At 42.1% G+C, this 27,491-nt stretch overlaps 1 protein-coding gene across 4 annotated transcripts in view; it reads right to left on the reverse strand.

The window, feature by feature from the left end:
* Nucleotides 1-27,491, reverse strand: part of FARP1 (FERM, ARH/RhoGEF and pleckstrin domain protein 1) — a 327,115-nt gene that overhangs the window by 266,272 nt on the left and 33,352 nt on the right. For all 4 annotated transcript variants that reach the window (XM_045009291.1, XM_045009283.1, XM_045009266.1 and 1 more), the window contains exon 2: nucleotides 5,766-5,961. In XM_045009291.1, coding sequence (XP_044865226.1) covers nucleotides 5,766-5,936 — 171 coding nt within the window. In that variant the 5' untranslated portion in view covers nucleotides 5,937-5,961. The remainder of the gene's footprint in view (nucleotides 1-5,765; nucleotides 5,962-27,491) is intronic.

Consider the following 27,491-nt stretch of genomic DNA (forward strand, 5'->3'; position numbering starts at 1 on the left):
GTATATAGAATTGTAGAAGCATGTGGCTGCAAGGGACCTAGTCCATCCCCCTGTGCAGGACCAAGTATACTTATACCATCCCTGGCAGGTGTTTTTAAATACCTCTAATGATGAAGATTCTACAACCTCCATTAGCAACTTACACCAGAACTCAAGAATAACTATCCTTCAAGTTATAAAGTTTAGGTCTAACCTAAATCTCCCTTGCTACAGATAAACCGATTACCTCTTCTTCTACCTTCAATGGACATGGAGAACAATTGATCCCTATCCTCTTTAACAGCAGCCCTTAATGTATATGAAGACTTATTAGATTTTCCCTCAGTCCTTTATTCTCAAGACTAAACATGCTCCATTTTTTATTTTATTTTTTTTAAAAACACATCCTCTTCATAGGTCAGGTTTCCTAAAAATATATATATTGTGGCAGAGCTCTGACCTTGCTCCTGTGGGTCCTGCGCTTCTAGGCGGTTTATGCTTAGCCTCAGTGGTTCACTGTGACCCTCCACATAGCCCTCCTCTCTCTAGGGCCAGGGTTACAGTCTACTGAGCCCTTTTCATCATAGGCTGCAAGGAGGTTGGTGAGAGAACTCCCACAGTCTCTGTTCAGCCTCCTGTCCTGACAGGGACCTGACTTCCCCTTCCAGGAGCTGTTCCTGTAGTGGTGGGTTGGGGGGAACCCGGGCCTGCCCTCTACTCCGGGTTCCAGCCCAGGGACCCTAATGGTAGCAGTTGTTGGCAGCCAACCTTTCACTGCCAGAGTTGCTACATTTCCCTGGGCCACTTCCCCACAGCTCTCCTGCTTCTCCCTTCTTCACCCTTACCTTAGGGCTCCTTTAACGATGTTTTAGGGCATCTTCAGTAACCAGCCCTTCATCCGCACTTCCTCTCCTCTGGCTCCTCTGCCTGACTGGAGTGAGGCCTTTTTATAGTAACAGCAGGGCCTTAATTAGAGTCAGGTGGTCACATTAACTGAATGGCCTCACCTGACTCTTTACAGGTTAGAGTCAGGTGTTCTCATTAGCCTGGAGCAGCCCCTGCTCTGGTCAGTCAGGGAACAGAAAACTGTTAATCCAGCGGCCAGTATCTCTGCCTTCAGCTATTCTGCTGTACCCAACTGGCCTGAGTCTATCACAATATATATAATTTTTGTTGCTCTCCCCTGGACTCTCTTCAGTTTGTCCATATCTTTCTTAAAGTGTGATATCCAAAACTGGACAGAGTACTCCAGCTGAGGCCTCATCAATGCCAAGCAGAATGAGACAACTACCTCACCTGTCCTACATACGACACCCTTGTTAATACTGCATCATGTTGTTGTCTTATTTAATTTGTCATCCACTATAATTCCCAATCTTCTTCTGCAGTACTACTGTTAGGCAGTTATTCCCCATTTTGTAGTTATGCATTTGATTTTTCCTTCTTAAGTGTACTTTGCACCTGTCTTTACTGAATTTCATCTTTTTCATATCAGAATAATTCTCCAGTTTGTCAAGGTAATTTTGATTTATCATTCTGTCTTCCAAAGCACAAACTCTCCCAGCTTGGTGTCATCTACAAATGTTATAAGCATATTCTTTATTCCATTATCTAAGTCATTAATGAAAAATGTTGAATAGTACCGGACCAGGGACAGACCCCTGTGGGACCCCACTATAGACATCCTCCGAGTTAGACAGCAAACCATTAATAACTACTATGAGTACAGTTTTTCAACCACTCGGGCACCCACCTGATAATTATTTCATCTAGACCACATTTCCTTAGTTTGCTTATGAGAATGTTACGTGCAATTATGTCAAAAGTCTTACTAATGTCCAGATATATCATGTCTAAATACTTCCCACATCCCTATCCACTATGTAAACTATTTGCTCTTTTTCCTCCTGGGTTTTCATTTAAAAAACAAAAACAAAATATTTATACCTGTCAGAAACCAACAGTTTGAACCAGAGCTAGGAATAGCATAGATCATGGGTCGGCAACCTTCGGCACGCAGCCCATTAGGGTAATCCACTGGTGGGTCGCGAGACATTTTGTTTACATTGACCATCCGCAGGCACGGCCCCCCGCAGCTCCCACTGGCCATGGTTCGCCATTCTCAGCCAATGGGAGCTCCGGGAAGCGGTGGCCAGCACATCCCTGCAGCCCGTGCTGCTTCCCACAGCTCCCATTGGCCGGGAACGACGAACTGCGGCCACTGGGAGCTGCGGGGGGCCGTGTCTGTGGACAGTCAGTCAATGTAAACAAAATGTCTCACGGTCTGCCAGCAGATTACCCTGCTGCGTGCCGAAGGTTGCCGACCCCAGCATAGATTCTACAGCTGCTGTCACAGGGACCAAAAATTGACCTTTATCTTAAAAGAACAAGTGAGTCTAATGTTTTTCCTTTAAACTATTTTACTTCTTCAGCATTTGCTTGAAGAGAGGTGTGGGGGAGGGCAGAAAGGTTACATTCTTTTGGCTGTTTTATGGTACACCTCTACCCTGATACAACGCTGTCCTCGGGAGCCAAAAAAATCTTACCGCATTATAGGTGAAACCGCATTATATCGAACTTGCTTTGATCCACCGGAGTGTGCAGCCCCACCCCCCCGGAGCACTGCTTTACCGCATTATATCCGAATTTGTGTTATATCGGGTCACGTTATATCGGAGTAGAGGTGTATATAGAGAAAGTTGGAGAAGTTGAAGGGGTGTGTGCGTGTGTTGGGGGAGGTAGGAGTTCTGAGTGTTTGTTTTTATTTTTTACCCTAAAAACATCAGTAATGTCTTATGTTTCCCTGTTTTGCTTGAGGTCTTTCTCAGGAGAGACATGTGCATTGGGAACCTTTTTTAGCCCTGAGGTGAAGGAGGACATTGGGGTGAACCCTGAACACACATCCTCCTTGCAAAAGAGGAAAAAGATCTCAGTTATTCTACTCCTTTCACAGCCTCCCAATGAATAACTCCAAGCTCTGCTCTGTTGCTCCTCAGCTTTCCACATCAGCAGCATCAAATGGACATGACTCTTGAAAGTTTCACAATTTCCCATATGATTCTGAATAGCAACACTGAAACTGACCAAAATCTTGTCAGTCTGCTGCTGCTATTGTTGCTTGGCAATGCTATGAACACCACCACTGCTGGAACGGTCATGTTTTGACTCCAGAATTCAACATTGCATCAATTTATGTTTGGTTCAATTTGGAAGGATATCCTCACAACCACGAGGGCTAGACCCTAATTCTCTTTAAAATGAAAGCATAAGTTTTGTAGAAGTTAGTGGCTTCATCCTTTCTCACTCACAAGTGGGATCCTCCCACTTGACACTAAAGAGCAAGTGTGGTGGATTTCAAGCTGTGTGTATATGTACTACATTCTTTTTCTGTGCTTCCATGCTTATAAAAAGTAGTTTATTAAAATGCTGTTAGTTACTTTCCTTTTAAATGCATATTGCATCATTTTGGTTAAATTGGGAAGCTTTTTAATTTTAATGGGAAAACGAGTTTCCCAGCAGGAACAAACCTTCCAAACTAGAGGTATTAAGATATTTATTATCATGAAGGGAAACATATAATGAATGTTATTTACAGTACATTTTAACTTCGTAAACGTTACAAATTATGTAGAGAGGAATCTAAAATCCATCTGAAATAGTAAAAAGGATTTGGCATGTATGTGGATGGGACTGAAAAATTAACACATTCTTGAAGCACAGGAGGAGAATGAAAGCACTGTTTAGGGAGGAGTTGTGGCATTATAATTGTATATAATTCTTTTAAAGGAAAAACAAAAAAAAACCCAAACTCCACCACCTTTGCCACCTCCCCCAAAGACCTTACAAATAAAGGCCCTGCAAAACCTCAAATCCCACTAACTGCCCTGTGCAGGCATGCCAATAAGCCCCCATGCAAGTGCAGGGGTCTTCCTGAGTGGATGCAGTTGCAAGATCAAAGCCTCAAAATACATCTGTTTTGAAGCAGTTTGCAGCATAGAAAGTTGTATGGACCTAGCTCTTCCAAATGTCAGTGAAGGGTAAAGAGCACAGACTGGTCATGCTTCCTAACTGCATGTACTGCGATACAGCAGTTGGAAAAATATTGTTTTCTAAAATCGCTGGCGGGAAAGCTAGAGTTGTAATAGCTTATTGCATTAGGTTGTTACCCATGCTCAAGTCTGAAACGTCCTCTGAGAGGAGTTTGAACTCAGGATAATTCTTAGTGAATGCTTATGTGCAACAAATATGGGGTATGATTTCTCACAATCCATGTCTTTGTTCTGCATGTCAGAGATGCTATCAGTCAGAAGAAGAGTGTATTTCTAGAATGATGGGGAAGCTTGCACTACACTTAACAGGGAAAAGCATACATTTAACTAGCTCGTAGGATTTCAAACTATATCTCCTTTGGATTGGGATGGGGACTTGAAAAATATTAACTATATTGCACTTGTCAGATATTGTATGAACATTCTAAACTGTACACAGGGAATATAATCAATATAATGAGTTAGAGGCATCATATTTCCTAAGATTAGTAGTTTATTTTATTTAGCAGATCAGTTCATAAATATTAATGTCAGAGAGCTTTTCAAAATTAGGAAGTAATGAACTAAAATACTTCAAAAAACTAAATTTAGTAACCAGCTAAAATAGAACAACAAAAACACCAAAAGCTAAAAAGGTAGGAGTTTTTCAATAGTCTCTCTCTCTCTCTCTCTCTGGGTGACTCATGCAACTTTCCTAGTCAAACTTCCCTCATCTCTAAATCAGGGACAACTATTTTATTAACTATATCATAGCACTTTTCAAAGAGAAATCTCAGTATGTTTCATGAAATTAAAAAATTACCATTTTATACATAGGCAATTGAGCCAGAGAGGTTAGAGAAGTTGCCCAAGGCAACTCAGTGACAGATGAGAACAGAACCCAAGTCTCCTGCATCATAGTCACTGAACCATGGTGCCTCTGAAAAAATATATACATTCTGGTATGCTTCGTTAACCATAAAAATAATATTTAAGATATTTTACTATTAAATGCTTTGAGCACACAAATCTTCAATGGCTTGTTAAATATCACTGATCACAGAGTTATGTTAAAATTTTTTTTGTCATTCTGAGTCACATGTAAAGAAAGGATGGTTGGTCTTCAAAACAAAAACTAGGAACACTTACCCCCCCAACACACACACACAGTCATATTTCCTCATTTAGCAAATACAACTTAGATAAATTACAAAAATTAATACATGGAAAGGAAACTTAAGATTTCTCTAGGCCTTTCCCTTGCATATGAATGCAATAAAAGATTTTTTTTTATATTTTGTTATTTTTAGTAGCAATTTGATTCATGAAAAATCTGGTACTTATAGCAGTCACCACCGCTAGAATATAGGAAATAAAACATCACTAGAGATCTATAGTTTAGGTGAACAAAGAGCAAGATACACAGCACTATCATCCAGTGCTTATGAAAATACCAGAAGCTTAGAATGGGGAAGAAACCAGTGTCACAACATTTAAAAATATTACTGCTTTGAACTGTTTTTGAAGGTATTCAAACTGAAATAATTATGAGAGTAACGATAGCCATCTGTTACATTGTTTAATGCTACTCTGCTGTATAGTACAGTATTACAAATAATGGTGGTACAGGAGCAATTGTTTCAATTCAACAATTCAATCAATTAGCCATCAATGAACTACAGCATCAGTATTTGGAGATTCAATTCACAACATACTTTTAAAAATCACTGACTGATCATTTCATTTTCAAACTCTTACCGGAACATCAAAAATTTCCTGGGTATCATCCAGCATCTGGATTTTGATGGAGAAAAGTTTTCCTGGAGGTGTCATAGGCAGTTTCTGTCCATGTTCCAATGTACTGATCCCAGCATTTTCCTGAGCTCCTAACCGGGATCCGGCTGTTGGTCTCTGCTCCGTTTCACCCATGTTTCAAAAAACACGTTTCTTAAGTCTGATAGAGGAAGAAGGATAAAGAAAACAGAAAACTCAGTAGGAAAGATAGCTGATCAAAGGCATTAGAGTACATAAACTTACACTGGAGAATTGCAAAATAATTAACATTTGATGTAACATTCTACAAGCTAAAATCAGTGATACAAAGGGGAATGAAAATACTCAAACCTCATGCTTTAGGACATAAGCTAATCATCTGCAGGGGTCAACTCTGGAAGCAGGATATATGAGAGAGACACACAAAAAGCAAAGTTTCAAACAATTATAGCAATTTCTATGTTCTTATGAGCCAGACTGTCGACACCAACAGCAGCTCTAAGATTTGGATGTTGGTATTGTCCCAGGGTAAGTGGTCAAGAACTGTGGGAATCAGGTTGCTGTAGCATTAGAACAGTAGCATTGGATCTGAAAAAGCAAAATCACCATGGCATAGCCAAGCCAAGTGTTAGTTTTGATCTTTCACAGAATCCCAGAAATAGGAGTGAAGACCAAGGAGAGGACCTTGCCACATCACTTTAAAGACACACTTTTGCCAGTACCTTCTTGCTCACATAATCCCCCGCAGAAATTACAATTTCTTGTTTGCATTTAAGGCAGGTCAACCCCAGTGAACTAGAAGTTAAAACACTTGTTTTCTGAGTTTCCATTCAACTTCTGCACTACTTTAACAGCACACTTCTAGCATACAAACTGCCCTGTTCTACAATGACAAGAGCTGCGATGATCTGGGACAGCATGATTTTTCATTAACTTGCATGACTGAATTTTTTTATTCAATTCAAGGGTCATTCATTTTATTTGGCAAACCTCACACATCATTCTATTTCACTCTTTTCCTTTGTCTTTGGACATCTAACTGGGTTTCTGATGGAACCTGCTGCTACTGTCTATTTGTCTAGCTTGGTAATTGCATTTCCATCCCTCATGCCTTTTACATGCTGATCAATGACCATTAACAAGCATGTCACAAACAGGAAGAATGGAAATGTAACTTTACAGCTGAACAAACATGCAGCAGCAATAGAGCCAATCATTCTCCAGATTTTTACTTGGGGTCAAAATGCTGGAGAACTTATGGAAAAAATATCAGAAAGGAACTACAAATTATATATTAGCACAACATATTACCAGTGCCACAAAATATTGAAAAGAAGTTGGAATATTGAAATAAAATACCAACACCTCTGTAAGGACAGACAAGTGGAGTGAAAACAGTTCTGCCTTATGCAGAGTACGCCATGTATTCCACATCAATTTCCAAGTACTTAAAAACGCTTATTTTGCAGGGAAGAGGAGATTTTCCTCTTCTCAAATAAACTGTCCACACTGATATTTTCATATGCACAAGGTGGCCTGGGGATCCAACCTCAAAATGCCACTATTAAGCACTGCAGTGTCAACTTGCAAAAGTAGCGAGTAAGCTGGGCACAAGAGCAAGTTATGGGAGAACACAATTCCACACTTACCGCTGAACAGGCACAACTGAAGGGCGTATAAGCATTTAAGTAAAAGACCTTCAGACAGCACACCTAAAAGATGTCCCTATGGGAATATACAGTTGTGTCATTCACTGTACGACAAGTTGAGAACTTGTGCAATGGAACAGAAAAGGGACAGACCGTGCTACGTGTCAGTACGGAGATTATGTTAATATATAATTTGACCAAGTGCAAGCCAAATGTTAACATGAGCCAAATCATTTTGAAATTATTTATGAATCAGGAGTGTTCTGCAAAATAGAGGATCTGAAAAGTGGCGCCATGAGACAGGCAATGCAACATTACAGCAAAATATAGAAGGTAAAAGCTACGCAAGTGATGCTTCCATTATCAACGGGGTAGATTTTAAATCCTTTACACACACACACGATGATGAAGATAACAGGACTACAGTTCTTACAGAAAAAACAATTATTCCAGGGAGAAAATAAAAAGTAAAAAACAGCAGCCAAAGTAGCTCCAGGAGAATCTGCTCAACAACAGGTACTCCGATACCACAGCAATAAATACAATATACTTTTCTAGATTAGAGAGATATTATCCTATAAAGGACAAGGGGAAAAACAAATGGGCTGTCTACACTATGAAACTAAGTGTTTCTGCCTGGTTATTTAACCGTTGCTGAAGCCTAGAGTTAAAGCATTACATATTTATTATTTCTACTTCAGGGTCCTTGGGTACTATTAATTGGGATTAGGGCCCCATTATGGTAGGTGCTGTACAAACACAAGAAAAACAGTCCCTGCCTCAGGGAGCTCACAGTCTTGAATTTGGATAGTAAGAAAGGTAAATACTAAACAAATTGAGGGAAAGGAGGGGACAAGATAACAGTAGTGACAGGTAAAGTTAGGTAAGTTAGTAAACATGCATTTTACCCATTACAAATCATCACCTTATTCCTGCACACACCTCTCCACCAGCTTAACTTTAAATTAAGCGCATGATTAAGTGTTTGCGGGACTGGGGCCTAGGTTTGTTTCCATCCACACATTAAGAACAAAAAGATGTTAAAAACCTTGCTTAATCACATGACTTTTATAGTGGTTTAGACAGATCCAAAACCAGTTTAAATTTTCAAAGAAAAGATATACACAGACAAAAAGAAAAGAAAAGAAAAGAAACTATAAGATTTAGATAGAGTCCAAAAGGCCAAAGGATTTGAGGAGGATTTTTACAAAATATCACAGGGAAAATATAAGACAACAGACCTATTAACAAGTGAGTGGAACTATGATAGTCAATTTGAATTCCATTTTTTTTTTTAAAGGAAGGCGTATGGACAATTAGGATTTAATAAAGATCTTTTTTAAGTGCTACTATTAAAAAACAGCTATGGAAACATTTGGAAAACGTGAATGTATTCAGTATAATGTTCCAAATGAATGCTGTTCAACTTAGTGAATTTCTGACTTTTATTTTAAAAAAAAGTCTGTCCCTTGCCTCCCTACTTCTTACTGGAGAAGACTAGGTATGATACAGATCTTCAAAAAGGAAGAGCAAGAATGTATGCGTTTCTGAGGGGGAAGTGATTCAAGCAATTATCCACAAGTATATCTAACTTCAATGCCTAGTAAAATTTTTGGAAGCGAGCAATTTCAGAAGAGACCTAAAGGATGACAGTGGATATCAGCTTGCAAAGTAATGATATTTTTGGCTGAATATAATTCATGGAGAAGGGAGTAAAAATATTTTCACACATACTTGTGATGAGAATGCCCTTATAAACTATTCATCATTGGTTCTAGGCACCTTAATATTTGGGGGGAGGAGTGGGATAGACAACTAGAGGGAATTCAGAGAAGATAACTTAAAATAATTAAGGAGGTCTTGAGGGAATTTACTTATGAAAAAATAAGTGGATATGCATAGCTAGGCTGAATACCAATGGAGAGGAGGTGGGAATAACAAGTCTGCAAATATTTAAAGGTGTAAACAACAAAGAAGATGGTGAACTGTTTAGAGTAGCAAAAAAAGGTATAACTAGGAGTAACAAGAAGAAGGAAAAATTTCTGCAACAGTAAGAAATCAGATTATCCATTTGAAATAAAGATACACTTACATTCAGAAAATGTACATTATTTGTTGGTTAATGGTTTGCATTCATACTCAAGTGATATTAAACCTATTTGTGATTAGAAAATGAAATTTCTAAAAGGTATTGTGCTGATTTATTTTAACAAACTAAAAACAAAAACACACACAAAATGCTTGCTCAAGGACAAAGTCCAATAGTAGATGTATGTGTAATTGGAGATTATAGGCATAGCAGTGATGAAAGAGCCTATGAAGTAATTCAGACATAATGCATATGGTTAGAAGTCAATGTGGTGAGTGGCAAATGTTCAAACCAAGCGAAGTGACTCAATCAGCTATGTTGTCTGGGAAGTGAAGACTAGAGAAAATACAAGTAATCAAAATTCATCTCTTGAGTTGGAGTCACCACTCATCAGGTAGACCAATCCAGGCTAAAATACCCAGATGAGAGATTTACATTTTTTTAAATAAAACAAATACATTCAGAAGGATGGGGTTGTGAAGGAAAGTCTAGAGCAGACCAGCTGTTTTGTTTTATTTTTATTTTTTTAATAGTACCATGTTTCTGCTTGGCTTTCACTGTTCCTTATCAAGAAATTTTGAGAATTTTCAGATGCTCCTATCAAATAGGGTCAGTTTCCTTATTTTATTATAACAAAGGCAAACAGAAAAATATTAAAGAGCTACTTCAAACCATCAACATCTAGATCACTAATAAATGTATACGCATCACATTATTTGTTATTCAAACATTCTCCTCATGTATGCTTATACCTACAAAAAGGTTCCCAAACAAAAATATTTGCATTTCAACACTGACAGAAATCCAGCAGATTTTCATTATGTTGGTGGACAGGACTGTTGAAAGCAATGAAGTGCATGACCACATTTTTAAGAGAAATGTGGGAAAAGCAGAAGATTTATTAAAACTTTTAGAAACTGACCGTTAAGAGGACTCTTAATGGAGAAATATTTTGAAGGGGGTGGGTGTGATCCTTTGTCACCCAAGGTTTCAAATTTGGTTGTCTGACAAGAAAACATGGTTATCCCAATTTGCAGACTCTCTTCTCATTCTCTCAATTAAATATTGTTGATGCTTCTATTGTCCAATCGCATTTCTAAGTGTTCCATTTATTCTGTTTTGGATTATTGAGCCGCGGTGTCATCTGAAGTTGTTTTTAGTGGGTCTGATTTTCACTTGGTCTTATCCTTTATTTCCCTGCTTTAATATACTGGCATTTGATTTTATATTCCAACAGATCACATTCTAATCCATATAGATTCTGGAATAATAATCCCTTAATAGCAACATCTTCAAGCACATAAACCTAGTTTTTTCTATAGCTTTGTCTCTAAAGACCCAGAAACATTTACCCCTTCAAATTTGTCACCCCGAAAGATAATTTTTCAGACATAAAGACCAAGATAGTGTCACACTGCTACAATTTCCAGAACTGCACATTCTAGCTTTTTTTTTTTTACAAAGTTTCAAACAACCAGAGATCCTTTCCTTGAAGAAGAGACAGAGGTCAGCCATGGTGAAAGAATTCACCCAATCACCCTGCCTTGATCTCCTTCAGAATACACTTGTGTTACCTTATACCTTGACTCAGTTTTTGCACCGTTTCAAATGGATGACTCCCAAAATGATAAAAAGTTATCTTCAATGCTCTGCCTTGATTAGCAATCCAGTGCACAGTGCCAAAATAGATCACAGTCATCTCAAAGTCAAATCTGTCTTTCAAAATACATTCAAGCTATTCAATATGGCAACAGTCTATTTTGTAGTCCAGAACAAGCACAAAGTATCTTGTCTATACTTAGCTTGTATACCATTCTATTAGCCTACATTCACCACTACATCTAAATTCAGGCTAAACAGTTTTAATTTGAGCTCTGTTGTCTTCATTACCACAAGTCTTAAAGTAGTTTACAATTTACCATGAGCTGTCCCAGATTCCAAGTCTCCTACTCTATGTTAGCACAGAGTACAAGGATTCCCATCTAATGTTTGCTCTCTCTTGCTCAGCTACATGCCTACCAATGGATCCATCAACAAGTGCAATAATAAACAGATTTCTGCATGTGTTTGAGACACTTGCCAAGTCTTGCACTCCATGAGTATTAATATTGGTCTGCAAGTTGCAAGGTATTTCAAATCTTCTAAAACTAAAATCGTGTTAAGTGATCGTGTGAATGGTGTTAAATAAAGTGGCAAATTTTTTTGATCCCCTCATGATATGTTTTTTAGAGAAATCTACTACTGAGAGCTTCTCGCATACACAGGGACACATTTTTGCTTCCATGAGTTTCACACGAGCAGCACAGCAGTCGTGTACATGTAGAGGAGATTAACTAACATCCTCAAACACACTAATGAGAGGTTTGCCCTTATCAGAAAGCTTCTTGGGCTTTCTGCAAGTTACACAAAACATTTGATTCCAAGGATATTTGGCTTTCCCTGAATTTGGAAGAACTTGTGTGTTTTATTCGTATTCCTTAGCATAATTTTTTTTGCCACATTATGTACGATGTTCTTGACCCAGAGCTTTCAGTGTTACCTGCTACTGATTCAGGCCATTTGTTGTTTTTAAAGCCTTTTGTTTTGGACTCCCGCACACACATCTGCCCATCTCCAAACAAACAAAAGCATCAGACAAGGGTGGTCTTGTGTGTTCCAGATGTTTTCCAAATATATAAATAAGTTAACCAGGTCTGTGAATAGAGTTTTGGATTTGTTGGTGCTTTTTTCAACAAATGCGTGTTTCAATAGGTAGTGTGTAAATTAATGACTGAATCTGCAAGTTAAACTTCCTGGTCCTAGAAGCAGCAGTTACATCGCAGGCTTGCAGCTGCAAACTAAACATGAGAGGCTCAGCCCCTTTTTCTCCCCCTAAACCCAGGGAATCTCCATCTCTTTGCTTCACTACTACTCCTCAACTGTTCTGTCCAACCTATTCTCTGACAGCAGCCCAATGCCGCTGTGCTTGATGTCATTCAGTTTGCCCTCAGTATCCTCTGGTGCCCTTATCTGGCCGAGGAGACTTCTATTTGTCCCGAGCTTTGGGACAACAGGCTTTTTCTGCTGCTTAAAGCAGAGAGACAGGAAGGGTAGGTCTCACCACACCACCAAGGAGAAGAGCTGTCCTCCTCCCGCCCCCTTACTTTAATCCATGGATTCCCCTCCCCCCCCCCCCATCTGCCGTAATAGGAAGTTCCTGGATCCAGACAAGTACAAAGGCAGGAGTGTGACAGAATCCTCAAAGTAATGAGAGAAAGCCCTGAAACAGGCAGCAGAAAAGGAAAACAAAAAACAAACAAAAAAAACCACACCTTTTGTTCCTAACCAGTTCTGTGAAGAAGGCAGTTCACACAGTTTCTGTACCCAGCCAAATTGAAGGCACTGTATCAAAACAGTAGTTTTAATTATTCTTGGAAGGAAAATTGGTCTTATCTACTGGATACAATGAAGGTTTAGCTCTAATTGCTCAGTCTGTGACTCTCTCAATGACTGTTCAGGGCTTATTAACTTCTTTTTCCTTTACAGAATGTGGACACTTCACAGCACAGGCGAACTCTAATCCACATATTCTACGTCACTATCACATTTTAGCACAGGGGACTGACTACACGATAAAAATATCTATTTTGATTACATAGATTAGAACTTGACTGAAATATTGGCCTAGACGCTCTAGGCTTAACAGACCATACACTATCCAATTATGTGCACCTTTGTAATGTTCTTGCTTATACGCGTCAATAGGCAAGGCACCTGTATTAAGTTTAAAATGTCTTCCTCCCGTTCCACCTCCCCTACTCACAGAGCAAGTTCTTACAGTACAGTACACAAAATTTTGACATTGTTGTAGGAGAGGAAAGCTTTTATTTTATTGTGATGTGTACTGGCTGTTTCTTTAATCCCTTTGGTTTTATGTTTCAACAGCCAATCTGAAAACTGGGTTTTAAGGAAAGTTCCAACTTACAGATACCTACATTTTGTTTCCTTGAGATGGATTATGTTTTTATAGCACTAATACTCGTGCCTCTACTCATAATAGGTCCAAAAATGAAAGTTTAACAATGCACTGCAGCTGACAACATCGAATTTAAAAAACAAAGATGGCTCAAGAAATTAAAAACAGGAGCTTCTTGTGAAGCACACAAAAATATACACACACACAGAGTTCTGCAGTAATCGTCAAACATACTGTAGTAACACTATTGGAAGCTGTAGTGGTTTGGGACTGCTACTTTGGAATGCTTGTAGCATTTTTTAAAATAAGGGTACAAGTGCATCATCATATGGGTTATAACCATATCATAACATTTCAAAAATTATAAAAGATTTATATTACTGCTGAAGTGCTATAGATGATCATAAAAAGAACAAAGCTTCTAGTCTCATTTTTCCAGTCACAGTCCAAGCTAATGATCAACTAGGTGACCAACACTACCCTTGGTTTGTCATGTGAAAAGTGCAAGTAAAAATGGGTAAAATCTCAAAGAAGCTTTTCAGGTCAATATTAATATGGAACTGTTTTGATGCAATTAGAAGCTCTTTCCAAAACTCCTGTGTGCTCTTTCATGCAGTCACTCCGCATAAATAAAGCTGTTGCACCAGCTGGAATGTTCTATGTTCATTCACCCATATAACTCCTTATCTGGAGCGAAGTAGAATGCAGTTCGGGGGAAGTGGGGAGAAACCTGGAAGGAAATCAGATTAAGCAGAATTCTGAAAAGATCTGGAAATGGAAAGTCATATCCAGCCTGAAGTAACAAAAATGTAGATATTTCCCATGAGATAAAAACATGTCAAAAGAATACTTAAGACTATGCTACATTATTTAATACAACTATACTATAAATCTGAAGTAGTCCTGTTCTTAAGAAATAAGTAGCTGGATTGAATACTGGTACACAATATCTCAGGTCAGGACATGTGGTTTATAGTCATATTATTATTAAAAATCACAGAACCACAAAATAGAGGCTGATTATGTATCTATATGACAGAATGCAACAAAATAGTATACAAGGAATATTTTACTGTTATAAGTTTGTGATAGCCATGTGGTATAAGCATGCTAAAAACCACAAAGGACAATACTATGAATGTTTATCATCATGTACCTTGGGAAGAGACTGTCACACTGTCTGGAGTGGCTCAAGGCCATAAATGGCAACCTCAGGGCAGACTTTCAAGGAGCAAAGCAAAACCTCCCAAATGATTGTATGTTCTACAGTATAATTAGATTTCACCATCCCAGTAACAAATGTGAACTCCTAAGCACTATGACAGTCTTACCATGGAGTAGGACACAGACAGTTCCCTTGGGCATTCCAATCTACGGAGACCAGATATCCCGATATTAGGGACTTTGTCTTGTATGAATAACTATTACACTCTGTATGCCTCCGGGGGGTGGGGGGGAGGAGGAAGTGTCTTGATTTTTCACACTTACTATCTGGTCACCCTCTCTGGTCTATCTTGCCACCAAGGCAAGCTAGACATTGTGATAGATGGTCACTTACACCAAAAATCATATCAATATTCAGGTTACTCCCAGTCTCAAAGAACAAGGTATTTACCCCAGGTATGTAGCAGACGCTCCTCCTACGATTTATGATGTGGCTTTGGAAAAAAGGCAGGCAGATAAGTGTCCTGGCCCATATGAAACTGAGAAACCACCTTGGAAAAGAGGGCCAGGTGTGAACGCAGTTGGACCTTATTTTTGTAAAAGACTGTATAGGGCAAGAGGTAAGTGCCCTAACATCAGAGACTGGGCCGAAGTTATTGCGAACAAGAACGTGACCTCTCAAGAAAGGAGAGAACAGGAAGCCAGAGGCTCGAAGGGGGGGGTGCCATGAGCCAGGATAACATGAGATTTAGGTCCCACGGAGGGACTGGGTCCCTGATGTATGGATAGAGGCCCTTGAGGAACCTGGCAGTCATGCTGTCGGTGAAAACCGACCTGCCCTCTAGCGGCGGATGGAAAGCCGAAATAGCAGCCAGATATACCTTAATGGATGACAGGGACAGGCCTTGGAGCTTCAGGTGCAGAAGGTAGTCCAGGATCAACCGCAGTGAAGCCTGCTCAGGCCGAATGTCTTTTTTTGAGGACCAGTATGTAAACAGCCTCCACTTGGCCATATAGATCATTCTCGTGGAGGGCTTTCTTCTGCCCAGCAAGACTTGCTGGATTCTGGCCAAGCACTCCTGCTGGTCTGCATTTAGCTATGCAGCAGCCAGGACGTCAATGCTGCCAGGTGCAATGCTGCCAGGTTCGTGGGTTTGCAACAGTAAATCTGGCCAGAGTGGTAACGGAGCAGCCACTGAGAGGTCCAGCAGCATGCCGAACCAGTGCTGGCATGGCCAAGCCAGTGCTATGAGGATCACCTTATCCCTGTCCTGCTTGATCTTCATGAGGACTCTGTGGATCAATGGAACTGGGGGAAAAGGCATGGGAACAGAAAAGCGTCTGACCCCAAAAGGAGCAGATGATGTGGCATTTCCTGCTGTGCCTGGACGCAAAGAGATCCACCTCGGGAGTCCACCACTTGTGGAAGATGATGCTGATCACCTCAGTGAGGCAGGCCAGGCAGACCACTCTGGGCTTCTGGACGTTGACGTGTAGTGAACAATGAAGGCGGGATCAACGAGATTGCCTAGGTGGGCTCCTCACCGCAGGTCCGAAGCATCGGAGACAAGGGTAACAGACGGCAGGGAGAGGCCACAAACAGGACTCCTTCCAGCTCCGCTCCAGGGTTTAGCCACCATGCAAGTGATGTCTGAATGTGGTCCAGAACACCGGCTACACAGTCCATGCTGTTCCTGTGGAGGATGCAGACCAACGCCAGCAGCAGCCTGAGGTGGAGCTGTGCGTGCAGAACCACGTAAGTACAGGCTGCCATGTGGCCTAACAGCCGCAGGCACATATAAGTAGTGGAGAGAGGGTGAGCTCGTATACACAAGATCAGGTCCACCATGAGCTGGAACAGGGCCTCGGGGAGGAAAGCCCTGGCCTGGGTAGAGTTGAGGACCGCTCCAATGAACTTTTTGCACCGCATCAGGACTAAGGTTGACTTTGTCTCATTTATTAACAGCCCCAGGCCGCGATAGGTGGAGCAAACCAGGTCGAGGTGATACCGTACCTGATCCTGGGATCGGCCTTTTATTAACCAGTTGTCAAAGTATGGGTAAATCTTCACACCTTTGCGCCTCAGGTAAACGGCCATTGGCGCTACACACTTTGTAAACACTCTCGGTGCCGATGAGAAGCCAAAGAGCAGTGCCTTGAATTGAAAATTGCAATGGCCCAACAAAAAACAGAGTAAACGCTTGTGCCCTGGGCAAATGAAAATATGGAAGTGTGTGTCCTTTAAGTCGAGGGCGGCGTACCAGTCTCCTGGATCCAGGGAAGGGATAATGGAGGCTAAAGAGACCATACAGAACTTTAACTTCTTGAGGGACTTTTTGAGGTGTCACAGGTCTAGAATGGGTCTGAGGCCTCCTTTTGCTTTCAGGATTAGGAAATAGCGGGAGTGGAACCCTTTTCCTCTCATGTCTGGAGGGATCTCCTTCACTGCCCCCAGGCACAGGAGGTTCTCAACCACTTGCACTGGTAGTTGCTCATGAGAAGGGTCCCTGAAGAGGGATGAGGAAGAGGGGTGTGTGGGATGGAGGGTCATGAATTGCAGGGTGTAGTCCAAAAAATCTGTGTCGAGCACCCAGCGGTACAAGGTCACTGTGACCAGGCCAACTGGAAGGGGCCAAGGTGGTCAAGGAGAGAGCAGGGGGATGGATCCTGGGCAGTGGCTGGGGCACCATCCTTGGGTGGATCCTCAAAATGCCTGTTTCTGGTAGCCCTGGTCTCTAGAGGGGCCAGGCTGGGCAGAGGAGTGGGACGACAAAGAGTGCCGATGCTTAAACCCCTTGTCTTTCTCCTTCTTTCTGTAGGAGCTGGACTGGGGGACATCCCACAACCTTGACGGAGGCGGAGGAGGCAGCAGCCAGAATAGCTTTCTAGCCTGTTGAGGGGTGTGCAGGCCCAAGGACCAGAGGCTGGCACGGGAGTCTTTAAGGCCATGGAACCGTGTGTCAGTCAGCTCAGAGAAGAGCCCTGCTCCCTCAAATGGGAGGTCCTGCAGGGTAGTCTGCATCTCCTGGGACAGCCCGGAGGACTGTAAACAGGAGCTGCACCTCATGACCACCGCTGAGGCGACCACCCTAGCCGAGTCCATAGTGTCCCAGGCTATCTGGAGGACACCTCTCACCACCACTTTGCCCTCTTCCACTAAGGTGGCAAATACCTGGGCTCAGTCCTTTGGAAAGCCCTCCTTGAACTTGCTGATGGAGTCCCACAAGTTGTACCTGCCTAGCAAGGCAGGATGGTTAGACACCTGTAATTGCAGGCTGGCCACTGAATAAATTTTTCTGCCAAATAAATCCAGTCTCCTGGCTTCTTTATTTTTGGGTGTGCCACTGACCTGTCCCTGCCTGTCCCTTTCGCTGACGGCAGACACTATCAGGGACACTGCAGGAGGGTGGATGTACATATATTCAAGTCCCTTTGCCAGGACACAATATTTCTTTTCCGCTTTCTTGGAGGCAGGCGGAATGGAAGAGGGGGTCTGCCACACAGACTTGTCACTTGGGTGGAGGGGCAATGCGACCTGGTTTGGGGTGGAGAAGGGTATGACACTGAAGAAGTCATCAGACTCCTCCACTAGCTCCTCGACCTCCAAGTTCAGGTTAGCAGCCATCCTTTTGAGCAATGCCTGGTGCCCTTTGAAATCATCGGGGGGCTGCTCGCTTGCGAGGGGCCCACCGCCACTTCGTCTGGAGACGATGAAGACGACTGTACCACAGGGGGAGGGGCGGCTTCCCCATGTCTGTCAGGGGATGGCTCCTTGAGTGCTGGGGCCCGTTACCCTGCTCATGCATTGGACTTGGCACCATGCTCCAATGTGGCCTGAGAGGAACGATGGGAGTACGAGACTGGCATGATGGGTACACTCCATGAGCTCCAGTACTGCCACTGGGCAGGCCACTGCCCCTGATGCCATGCCGCTGCCACCAGGGCCATGCCGGTCTCACGGGCTGTCGGCGATTCGGCTCTCTTAGGTGAAGGGCTGCACTCTCCCTCCGACTCAGACCATTGCCCTCCCAGCAACCAGGGCGGACCCATAGATACCAAAGTCTGTCAGCTGACCCATGTCTGTGACTGGCAAGGAAATGGCAAGGAATGGTGCCTGCCCAAAGAGCGGTACTGGGGAGTCGGAGACAGGTGCCATGACCAGGAACGATCTCGCACTGAGTGGGATCAACGCTGGGGGACCGCCTAGGCAATGGGGTCCAGTGGTACCGCAGGTACAGGGATCAGTGTCGTAACTCAGGATTCTCGTGCCTCATAGGTGATGATCTTGGCATTAGAGACGTGGTCTTCTACCCGGAGACAGAGGCTGCGGCGCCGGGATCCTAGGCTGTGGTGACGGGGATCTACGCCTGCGATCTAGGGACTGGGACGCTCCATTACTTTATAGAGGGAGGTCCATAACCAGCTTGCCTTTAGAGGTCTGTACCTTAACCGGGTGCATCCCCTGGCTTGGCGTCTGCGTGCCAGCCAGCCTACTTGATCCTTGGCCGCCAGGACAGCCTCAGGCACAAGTGGCCCTACGAGGGGCTGGGATCCCCTGCCGTTCCCAGGAGTTGGAAGTGGCTGGACTAGGGGGTCCGACCACAGCGGTACCCATGTGTAGCTCCGGGGCAGGCATGTGGCCCAACACAGGTTCTTTGCCCGAAGCCCCCTTGTCCTGCGGTGCCTGCAGGCCCTTCAACTTCAGCCACTTCTTGGGCACTGGCAAGGGGAAAACAGTGCCAGACGGGTTCCAGTGTCGATGGTGTGCTGCACACTGATGCCGAAGTACTAGGCTTGGAGTCCGACCGGGATGGCTCCGAGATAGGATGAAGCGCATCCTGCATGAGGAGGGCCCTCAAGCGGATATCTCGCTCCTTTTGAGTTCGAGGGAGAAAGTTTTTGCAGATCCTGCACTTGTCTTTTCTATGATTCCCCCAGACAGTTCAGCTATCATGGGGTTCACTAGTGGACATCGGCCAGGTACACGATTAACATGGCTTAAAGCCTGGGGAATAGACTAACTACTAAAACTATTATCTTAATGATCAAACTAAGTACCTAAGAACTAACTACAAAGGAGCCAGAACAATGGGATGAAAGAACCGCTAACGCGCTTGCAATTCAAGACAAAGCACTCTGACCAACCATCACCAGCGGTAAGAAGAAACTCAGAAGGCGTAGGGTCAGTGGCACCTGATATATTGATGCATAAGCACGGCACTCAAGGGAGCTCCGCAGCTGACCCTACAGATACCACTAAGGCAAAAGTCTTCAATCTAGAATGGAATCACTATGATCAAGCTCTCAAAGAAGAAGAGTAAATTCTCCTTAACGAGTATTTTTATTCGCTTCCTCCTGCGTTCAAGCTGTGATCAGATGAGAGATGGACACATACCCTCTTCAGGGCAGTTGGGGAAGCAATCAGCCAAGATTTTTGTTCACAGTTGCTTGTCTGATGTCTGAGGACCTTCTTTTGTTGGGAAGGAGACAATACCTCTTTTGGTAAACTAGTATTTCACACTCGATAATGCTTCTCCCCTGACTGTGGGGGATTTACAGTCTTTGCAAACATTTTTATAGTTACAGAGCAAACATATAAACATTGCTTTATAACACGGAACACAGATATTATAAGTAGGTTTAATACATGCAGCATCCTACAAACATTCCATAAAGTCTAAACACTACACACGTTCTCATAACTCCAATATCTATCTTAATTAAACTAACTCAAAAGTGAGCCAGACTGGTTTTCAGTTATGCATTTGTCAGTGTTCAGTGAGGCCTGGGGCCTTGGCATGAGCTGGCATCTGGTCAGCCAGCATCACTAAAGTCTACCAAAAATGTGAAGTCAGTCTAGAGCATGATAATAATGCCAAGAGATTTCCCACCTGACCCACAGCTTGTGACTAGAGTCCCACAAAATTATTTTCTTTACATAGTATATTTTAATGGTAGAATACAAATGCTATACTTTTGGCCAAGAAAGAACTTCCATTATATATTGAATCCCCTACATGTAAAAACAGGGGACTTTAAAGTCTGATAAAACTGTCAAAACAAAATGGAGTGTGTAAGGAAGAATTTTCATTAAGACATTTTCCAGAAGCCTTGTGTACGCTCAAACAACAAACCTCAAACCTGACATTAGTACTCAACAAGGATTGTCCAACCTTGTCTGAAGAAATTTGCTTTACATATCAAGTTATAACTGTTTAGAAAACAGCCTGAGACACTTTGCATCACAAATACACCAGTATATCAACAGCATGTCATGAAATGTAATTATCTGAATCCGAAAGTACACATTCAGTAAAATTCATAAACACATATGCCTTTATTTTGATCTCTCTTTTTTCCAAAATATCCAGATATTAAGTGTAAAAAACCTAGACTAAAATTTTCAAAAGCACTTAGGTTCCTGTAGTCAGGTGGTCACAATCCCTGCCCTGAGGGGTATAAGGACAGCCCTGGGAGAGGGCTGTTGCAGGGGGAAGCAGCTACTAGGCTGATTGAAGAAGCAGCCGCAGCTGGGCCACACCCCAATCAGGCCTCAACTGGCCCTATATAAACGGCTGGGAGCCAGGAGCTCAACAGTCTCCTCTAGTTGCAGAGGGAGACAGGCCTGGCTGCAGGGAGCTAGAGGAGATACCTGGTGTGGAACAGGGCTGGGAGAAGGCCAAGGGAGCTGGGGAGCTCTGGCCTGGAAACCCCCCAGGCTGTGGCCTAGTAGAAGGTCAAACAGGTACTGGGGTTGCTGGGGACAGCCCAAGGCTAGGCAGAGGCTGCAGGTCCAAACCCAACCTTGCCTGCGATGAGTGGCTTATACTGCAGTCTGCCCCAGGGAGCGGGGGCTAGTTCGTGACTGGCAGTAGCCTACGACTGAGGCGAGGTGGGGAATGGGTGGGGTGGGAGTTCCCCCAAGAGGGGAGACCCTGAGAGTGAAGGGTTACTACCAAGGGGCAGCACCCCAGATAACGGGACACCAGAGTCCAGGGAGGGATGCGGGAGCCCAGTGGCAGCGGGACACCAGCCTACAGGGGGCGCTCCAGAGGCTGGACGAGCTAATTCCCGAGACGACTAGCGGGAGGAGCTGCTGGGGTGAGTCCCACTTGCTACAGTTCCTAAGTCACTGATTGAAAGTCAATGGGACTTATGCTCCTAAGTACCTTTTGAAAATAGGACATAGGCTCTTAAGTCATTTAGGCGCTTTTAAAATTTTAACCTTAACCTTTAATCCTGCATTAGCTTAAGATTTTAAATGCTCAGGAGTCAAGAAATTCAAAGTCACTGCTGCTGTGAAAACTACACTTGGTCCCATTTCATACTCTACATATTTTTAAAGACCTTGAGATTCAGACCACATACATTAACACAAAATGTTATATTGTGCAAGAGGTTCAATTTACAGTTGCTTGTGGAATAGTTTTAGTTTCCTGACTTTTGTGCAATCCATATTATTTTAGTTTATAAACACACACCCCTCACTGAAGCACAGAGAGCAGTAAAACAATTTCAAATACATGAAAAGATAGCATGCAAGCTGACGGAGGAGGTCTTTCCTTTTGAGACTTGACTCAACAATTTATCCAGAAATTAAAAAAAATAGGCACAAACCATTAATTCTATGAATAGCTACTAGGGAAAATTTGAGGCTGGGATATGGATATTGCTGTAAACAGATATTTCCTCATTTTATACCTGAGGAAATTATAAGCACTCTACAGCCCATCTAAGACCAGTCTACACTAGAAACCTTTGCCAGTGTAATAATGTCAATTGAGGCATGACTATTTTTATTTATTTATTTTTTAACATTTATGCCAGCAAAAGCCATACCGTACAGGCTTTATATCAGTAAAAGGTACAGCTTATTTGACAGTACAGTTCTGGGAACTGTACTGGTAAGCTACCAGATTTTGCCGTACACTGGTAAGCTAGTATATTGGCAAAAAGCACATTTCTGCTGGCAGAAACTGCATTTACACTAGGAGGTTTTGGCAGGACTCTGGTATAGCTATACCCGTAAGCCTGTTCCAGTGTAGACTTGACTAGTCCCATAAGTGCAGGTTCTTTCCTCCATACACACACTATTGATTCTGTTAAACTTAAAGATGAGATTATTCTTACCCTGGAGAGCAAAGAAGGTAAAAGCACAGATATGTGGCATCAACACTATTACAGAGAACAGTAGAAAAAAAAAATACCTTCTCTTGTTCTATTTTCTTCTTTCATTCCTTTTTGCAAGCATTACAAAGATGCCAAAGCGGCTTACCAGATCACAGAAATGCAGGACTAGAAGGGACCTTGAGAGGTCATCAAGTCCAGCCTCCTGCACTGAGGCAGGACAAAGTATATCTACACCATTACTGACAAGTGTTTGTCCAGTCTGTTCTTAAAAACCTCCAACAATGGGGATTCTACAACCTCACTTGAAAGCCCATTCCAGTGCTTAACTACTCTTAAGGTATGTCTACACTGCAACGTAAGCCTGCGCTTGAGCCTGGGCTCGAGCCTAACCTCCCCTTGCACCTACACTGCAATTGCAATGACCCAGGGTCCTTGGCCACTGAGCTCAAGTTAAGCTTGAGCCCCTTTGTTTTGCAGTGTAGATACAGCCCTCCTTGACTCAGATCCCAGGAGTCAGCTGGAAGTATCCTACAATTCCATGGGACAACTTCCTTAGTCCTTTCTATCCCAGCCATCTGCAATCCATTCTATTCACAGCAAGGGGCACTGGAGCAGAAGAACCCCTGCAATGTCACATCCTACCACAAGGAGGTGCTCTGGCAGTATGTTTGCCCCAAGACAGCCCACTAAAATACACTCCCTGACAAAGCCTGGAATGGAACCCAAGATTTCAGGGTCCCATTTCCCTCTGCTGTCAGTAAATATCCATGAAACTCACTGGCAAAGTATGTATTTCATTCCTCTCTAGGGCAGATCCACACAGAGGAGGGCAATCTACTACTGCTATTAGTTACTCTATTAGTTCAAGTGACACATGTCTGTGTGATGGATCTGAACATAAGAACGGTCATAAGGGGTCAGACCAAAGATCCATCTAGCCCAGTATCCTGTCTACTGACAGTGGCCAATGCAAGATGCCCCAGAGAGAATGAACAGAACAGATAATTGTCAAGTGATCCATCCCGTCACCCAGTCCCAGCTTCTGGCAAACAGAGGCTAGGGACACCATCCCTGTCCATCCTGGCTAATAGCCATTGATGGACCTATGCTCCATAAGCTTATCTAGTTCTTTTTTGAACCCTGTTATAGTCTTGGCCTTCACAACATCCTCTGGCAAGGAGTTCCACAGGTTGACTGTCCATTGTGTGGGGGAAAAAATTGTTTTAAACCTGCTGCCTATTAATTTCATTTGGTGACCCCTAGTTCTTGTGTTATGAGAGTGTAAACAACACTTCCTTATTTACTTTCTCCACACCCGTCATGATTTTATAGACCTCTATCATATCCCCCCTTATTAGTTTCTTTTCCAAGCTAAAAAATCCCCATTTTATTAATCTCTCCTCATAGGGAAGCTGTTCCATACCCCTAATAATTTGTTGCACTTTTCTGAACCTTTTCCAATTCCAGTATGTTTTGAGATGGGGCAACCATATCTGCACACAGTATTCAAGGTGTGGGCGTACCATGGATTTATATAGAGGCAATTTGATATTTTCTGTCTTATTATCTATCCCTTTCTTAAAGATTCCCAACATTCTGTTCGCTTTTTTGACTGCCACTGCACATTGAGTGGATGTTTTCAGAGAACTATCAACAGTGACTCCAAGATCTCTCTCGAGTGGTAACAGCTAATTTAGACCCCATCATTTTATATGTATAGTTTGGATTATGTTTTCCAATGTCCATTACGTAAATTTCATCTGCCATTTTGTCACCCAGTCTTGTGAGATCCTTTTATAGCTCTTCACAGTCTGCTTTGGACTTAACTATCTTGAGTAGTTTTGTATCATCTGCAAATCTTGCCACATCATTGTTTATACCTTTTTCCAGATAATTTATGAATATGTTGAATAGGACTGGTCCCAGTACAGACCCCTGGGGGACACCACTATTTACCTCTCTCCATTCTGAAAACTGACCATTTATTCCTACCCTTTGTTTCCTATCTTAACCAGTTACCAATCCATGAAAGCACCTTCCCTCTTATCCCATGACAGCTTACTTTGCTTAAGAGCCTTTAGTGAGGGACCTTGTCAAAGGGTTTCTGAAAATTTAAGTACACTACATCCACTGGTTTCCTCCTTGTCCACACGCTTGTTGAGCCCCTCAAAGAATTCTAGTAGATTCCCTTCCCGCTTGTGCATATGCATTATGATATAGTCTTTAATTACATGATCACATACTCCCCCTCCCCAAGACCTCTGCCTCATTCAGTACTCAGGATGAACCTGCTCAGTGGATGAATCAGGGTTGTGTAGTAAAGGAAGTTGTTGACTGTAGAATCCCTGCCTCATTTGCTGCAGAAGTCAGGTGGTGAGTAGTGAATGAGGGAGGAGGTTGCGGGAAGAGAACAGAAGGTCTTGTAGTTAGTTAAGCATGTGGAATGCTGCTTTGGAGAATTAGATTCTATCCCTGCCTCTACTGCAGAGTTCCTGTGTGATGCTAGGCAAGTAACTTAAACCAAATTTGTCAGAAATGGACAATAACTGCATGATCCTCATTTTCAAGATGCCCAACTAGAGACCCTGGGGTCCAATATGCAAGAGCGCTGAACACTCTCACTGCAACTGAAGTCAACGGGAGTTGTGCTTGAATATACAGAGTGCTATAGAATACCGAGCACTCTGGAAACTCCCATCCTACACATCTCAGATTGGGCACCCAAAAACCAGTACATACTTTTGATTTTAATCTCTGTACCTCAGCTCCCCATCTTTAAAAATGGGGATACCACCAACCCCATAACTCATAGGGGGGGTTGTGAAGGTAAATTAATGTTTGTGAAGCACATGGATACTATAATGGTGAGTGCCACAGAAAAGCTCTTTAGGAAATTCATAATTCTGTCTTCAGAGAAGGGTTTGGATTTGATTTCAATCAAATTGATTTAAATCATGATTTAAATCACTAGTCAGTAAGACTCAATTTAATCATGGATTTCTACATAAAAGTGAATTCTTGTTGGTTGTTATAACCTTAATACATATTCTTCACAACTCAGATAGATGAGATAAAGGAGACCCAAACTGGGTCTCTTTTACGGCCTGCTGCCATTATAAGTTTTCCCTTCTAGGGAGAGAATGGTATGGTAGAGCTCAAATCAATGAAGGCTACACTCACAAAGACCTCAAGACTTCTGGAATATGCTGCTCAAACAGTTTTGTTTCTACTGCCTGTCCCTCCCTTCTCACATTTATCTCCAGACTTCTCCTTGTCCAGATCTATTCCGCCCCCAACAATCTTCTATTCATTGAACTTCTTGAAACTTTGCACTTTTAGGGAGGTAAGGGACTGACTCTGTACACAAATTTGCAGAGGGACAATAGGGTTGAGGTCTGTTATTTCTGACCTCTATATATTATTTATTTAAAAAAGTTTCTGTTGTTAACAAGCATGTTATCTCTGGAGACAAGTCCACAGTTTGAGAACTGCAAAATTAAGCATCTCTGATGGTATCTTCTAGACTTAGCACTAAGCCCCATTGGGCAGATAGAAAGAATAACCTAAATAATCTATACAGAAGCCCCTGGAACCCTATAAGATTGAGTCACTAATCCATGAGCTATTGGAACTCATTTACAAAACTTTTCTTAAACATTACATGACTATATTGTCTCATACTAGAGAATTAGAATTTATAATCCCTATTCCATGATGATATATCTTAATTAAAACTATGTTTAGATAGGTTTTTTGAGGAAAAACCTGTTATCAAAAAAATCCAATTTAAATTTTAAAAAAGTTTTTATTTTTTAAAAAATAATTGATTTTTATCCACCCTGGTTTGAATGGTGTGCAGTAAATAAGGCCCAGGGCATCCTGTGCACTGAAAAAATGCACGAGGATGAGAATGACAAAGAAAAAATATCTGATCAAGTCTCTAAAGACTGTACCCTAATGCATATGCACAAGGAAGCTGAATTAAGGTAGCCTGGGTAACCTTAATTCTCCCGTTTCTTAATTTGAGTGTTTCACTTTTCACCCTTAATGTTCTTTTAATGTAGTTTTGGTGTATAATTTTACTTATTGCATGTAATTATATTTGAAGTATTAAGAGGCTGCGACTTGTTAAAAAACACCAAGGGAAAACTGACTGATGTTAACTTGAATGGCTCAGATGATGAGGCTATTTTTAATTTTATACTTCCTGAATAGTTTCCACAAGGACAGTAGCATGGATATTTGACACTACTTCTTTGAGGGGGGCGGAGAAAGATGTTTAAACAGATGTACAATTTGGTTATCAACAGGAAAAGTTATCAATTTGTGTGAGCATTGATGTTATTGATAAAATAGGAGTGTATAAAGAACAGGGGTAGGCAACCTATGGCACATGTGCCAAAGGTGGCATGCAAGCTGATTTACAGTGGCACCCTGGGTCTCGACCACCGGTCCAGGGGGCTCTGCATTTTAATTTAATTTTAAATGAAGCTTCTTAAACATTTTAAAAACCTTATTTACTTTACATACAACAATAGATTAGTTATATATTATAGATTTATAGAAAGAGACCTTCTAAAAACGTTAACATGAATTACTGGCACGCAAAACCTTAAATTAGGGTGAATAAATGAAGACTCGGCACACCACTTCTGAGAGGTTGCCGACCCCTGATATAGAAGAAACAGAATCAATGTACACAATATCTAATTATAACAATATGG

Source organism: Mauremys mutica, chromosome 1 (assembly GCF_020497125.1).
Source record: "Mauremys mutica isolate MM-2020 ecotype Southern chromosome 1, ASM2049712v1, whole genome shotgun sequence".
NCBI classification, from domain to species: domain Eukaryota; kingdom Metazoa; phylum Chordata; order Testudines; family Geoemydidae; genus Mauremys; species Mauremys mutica.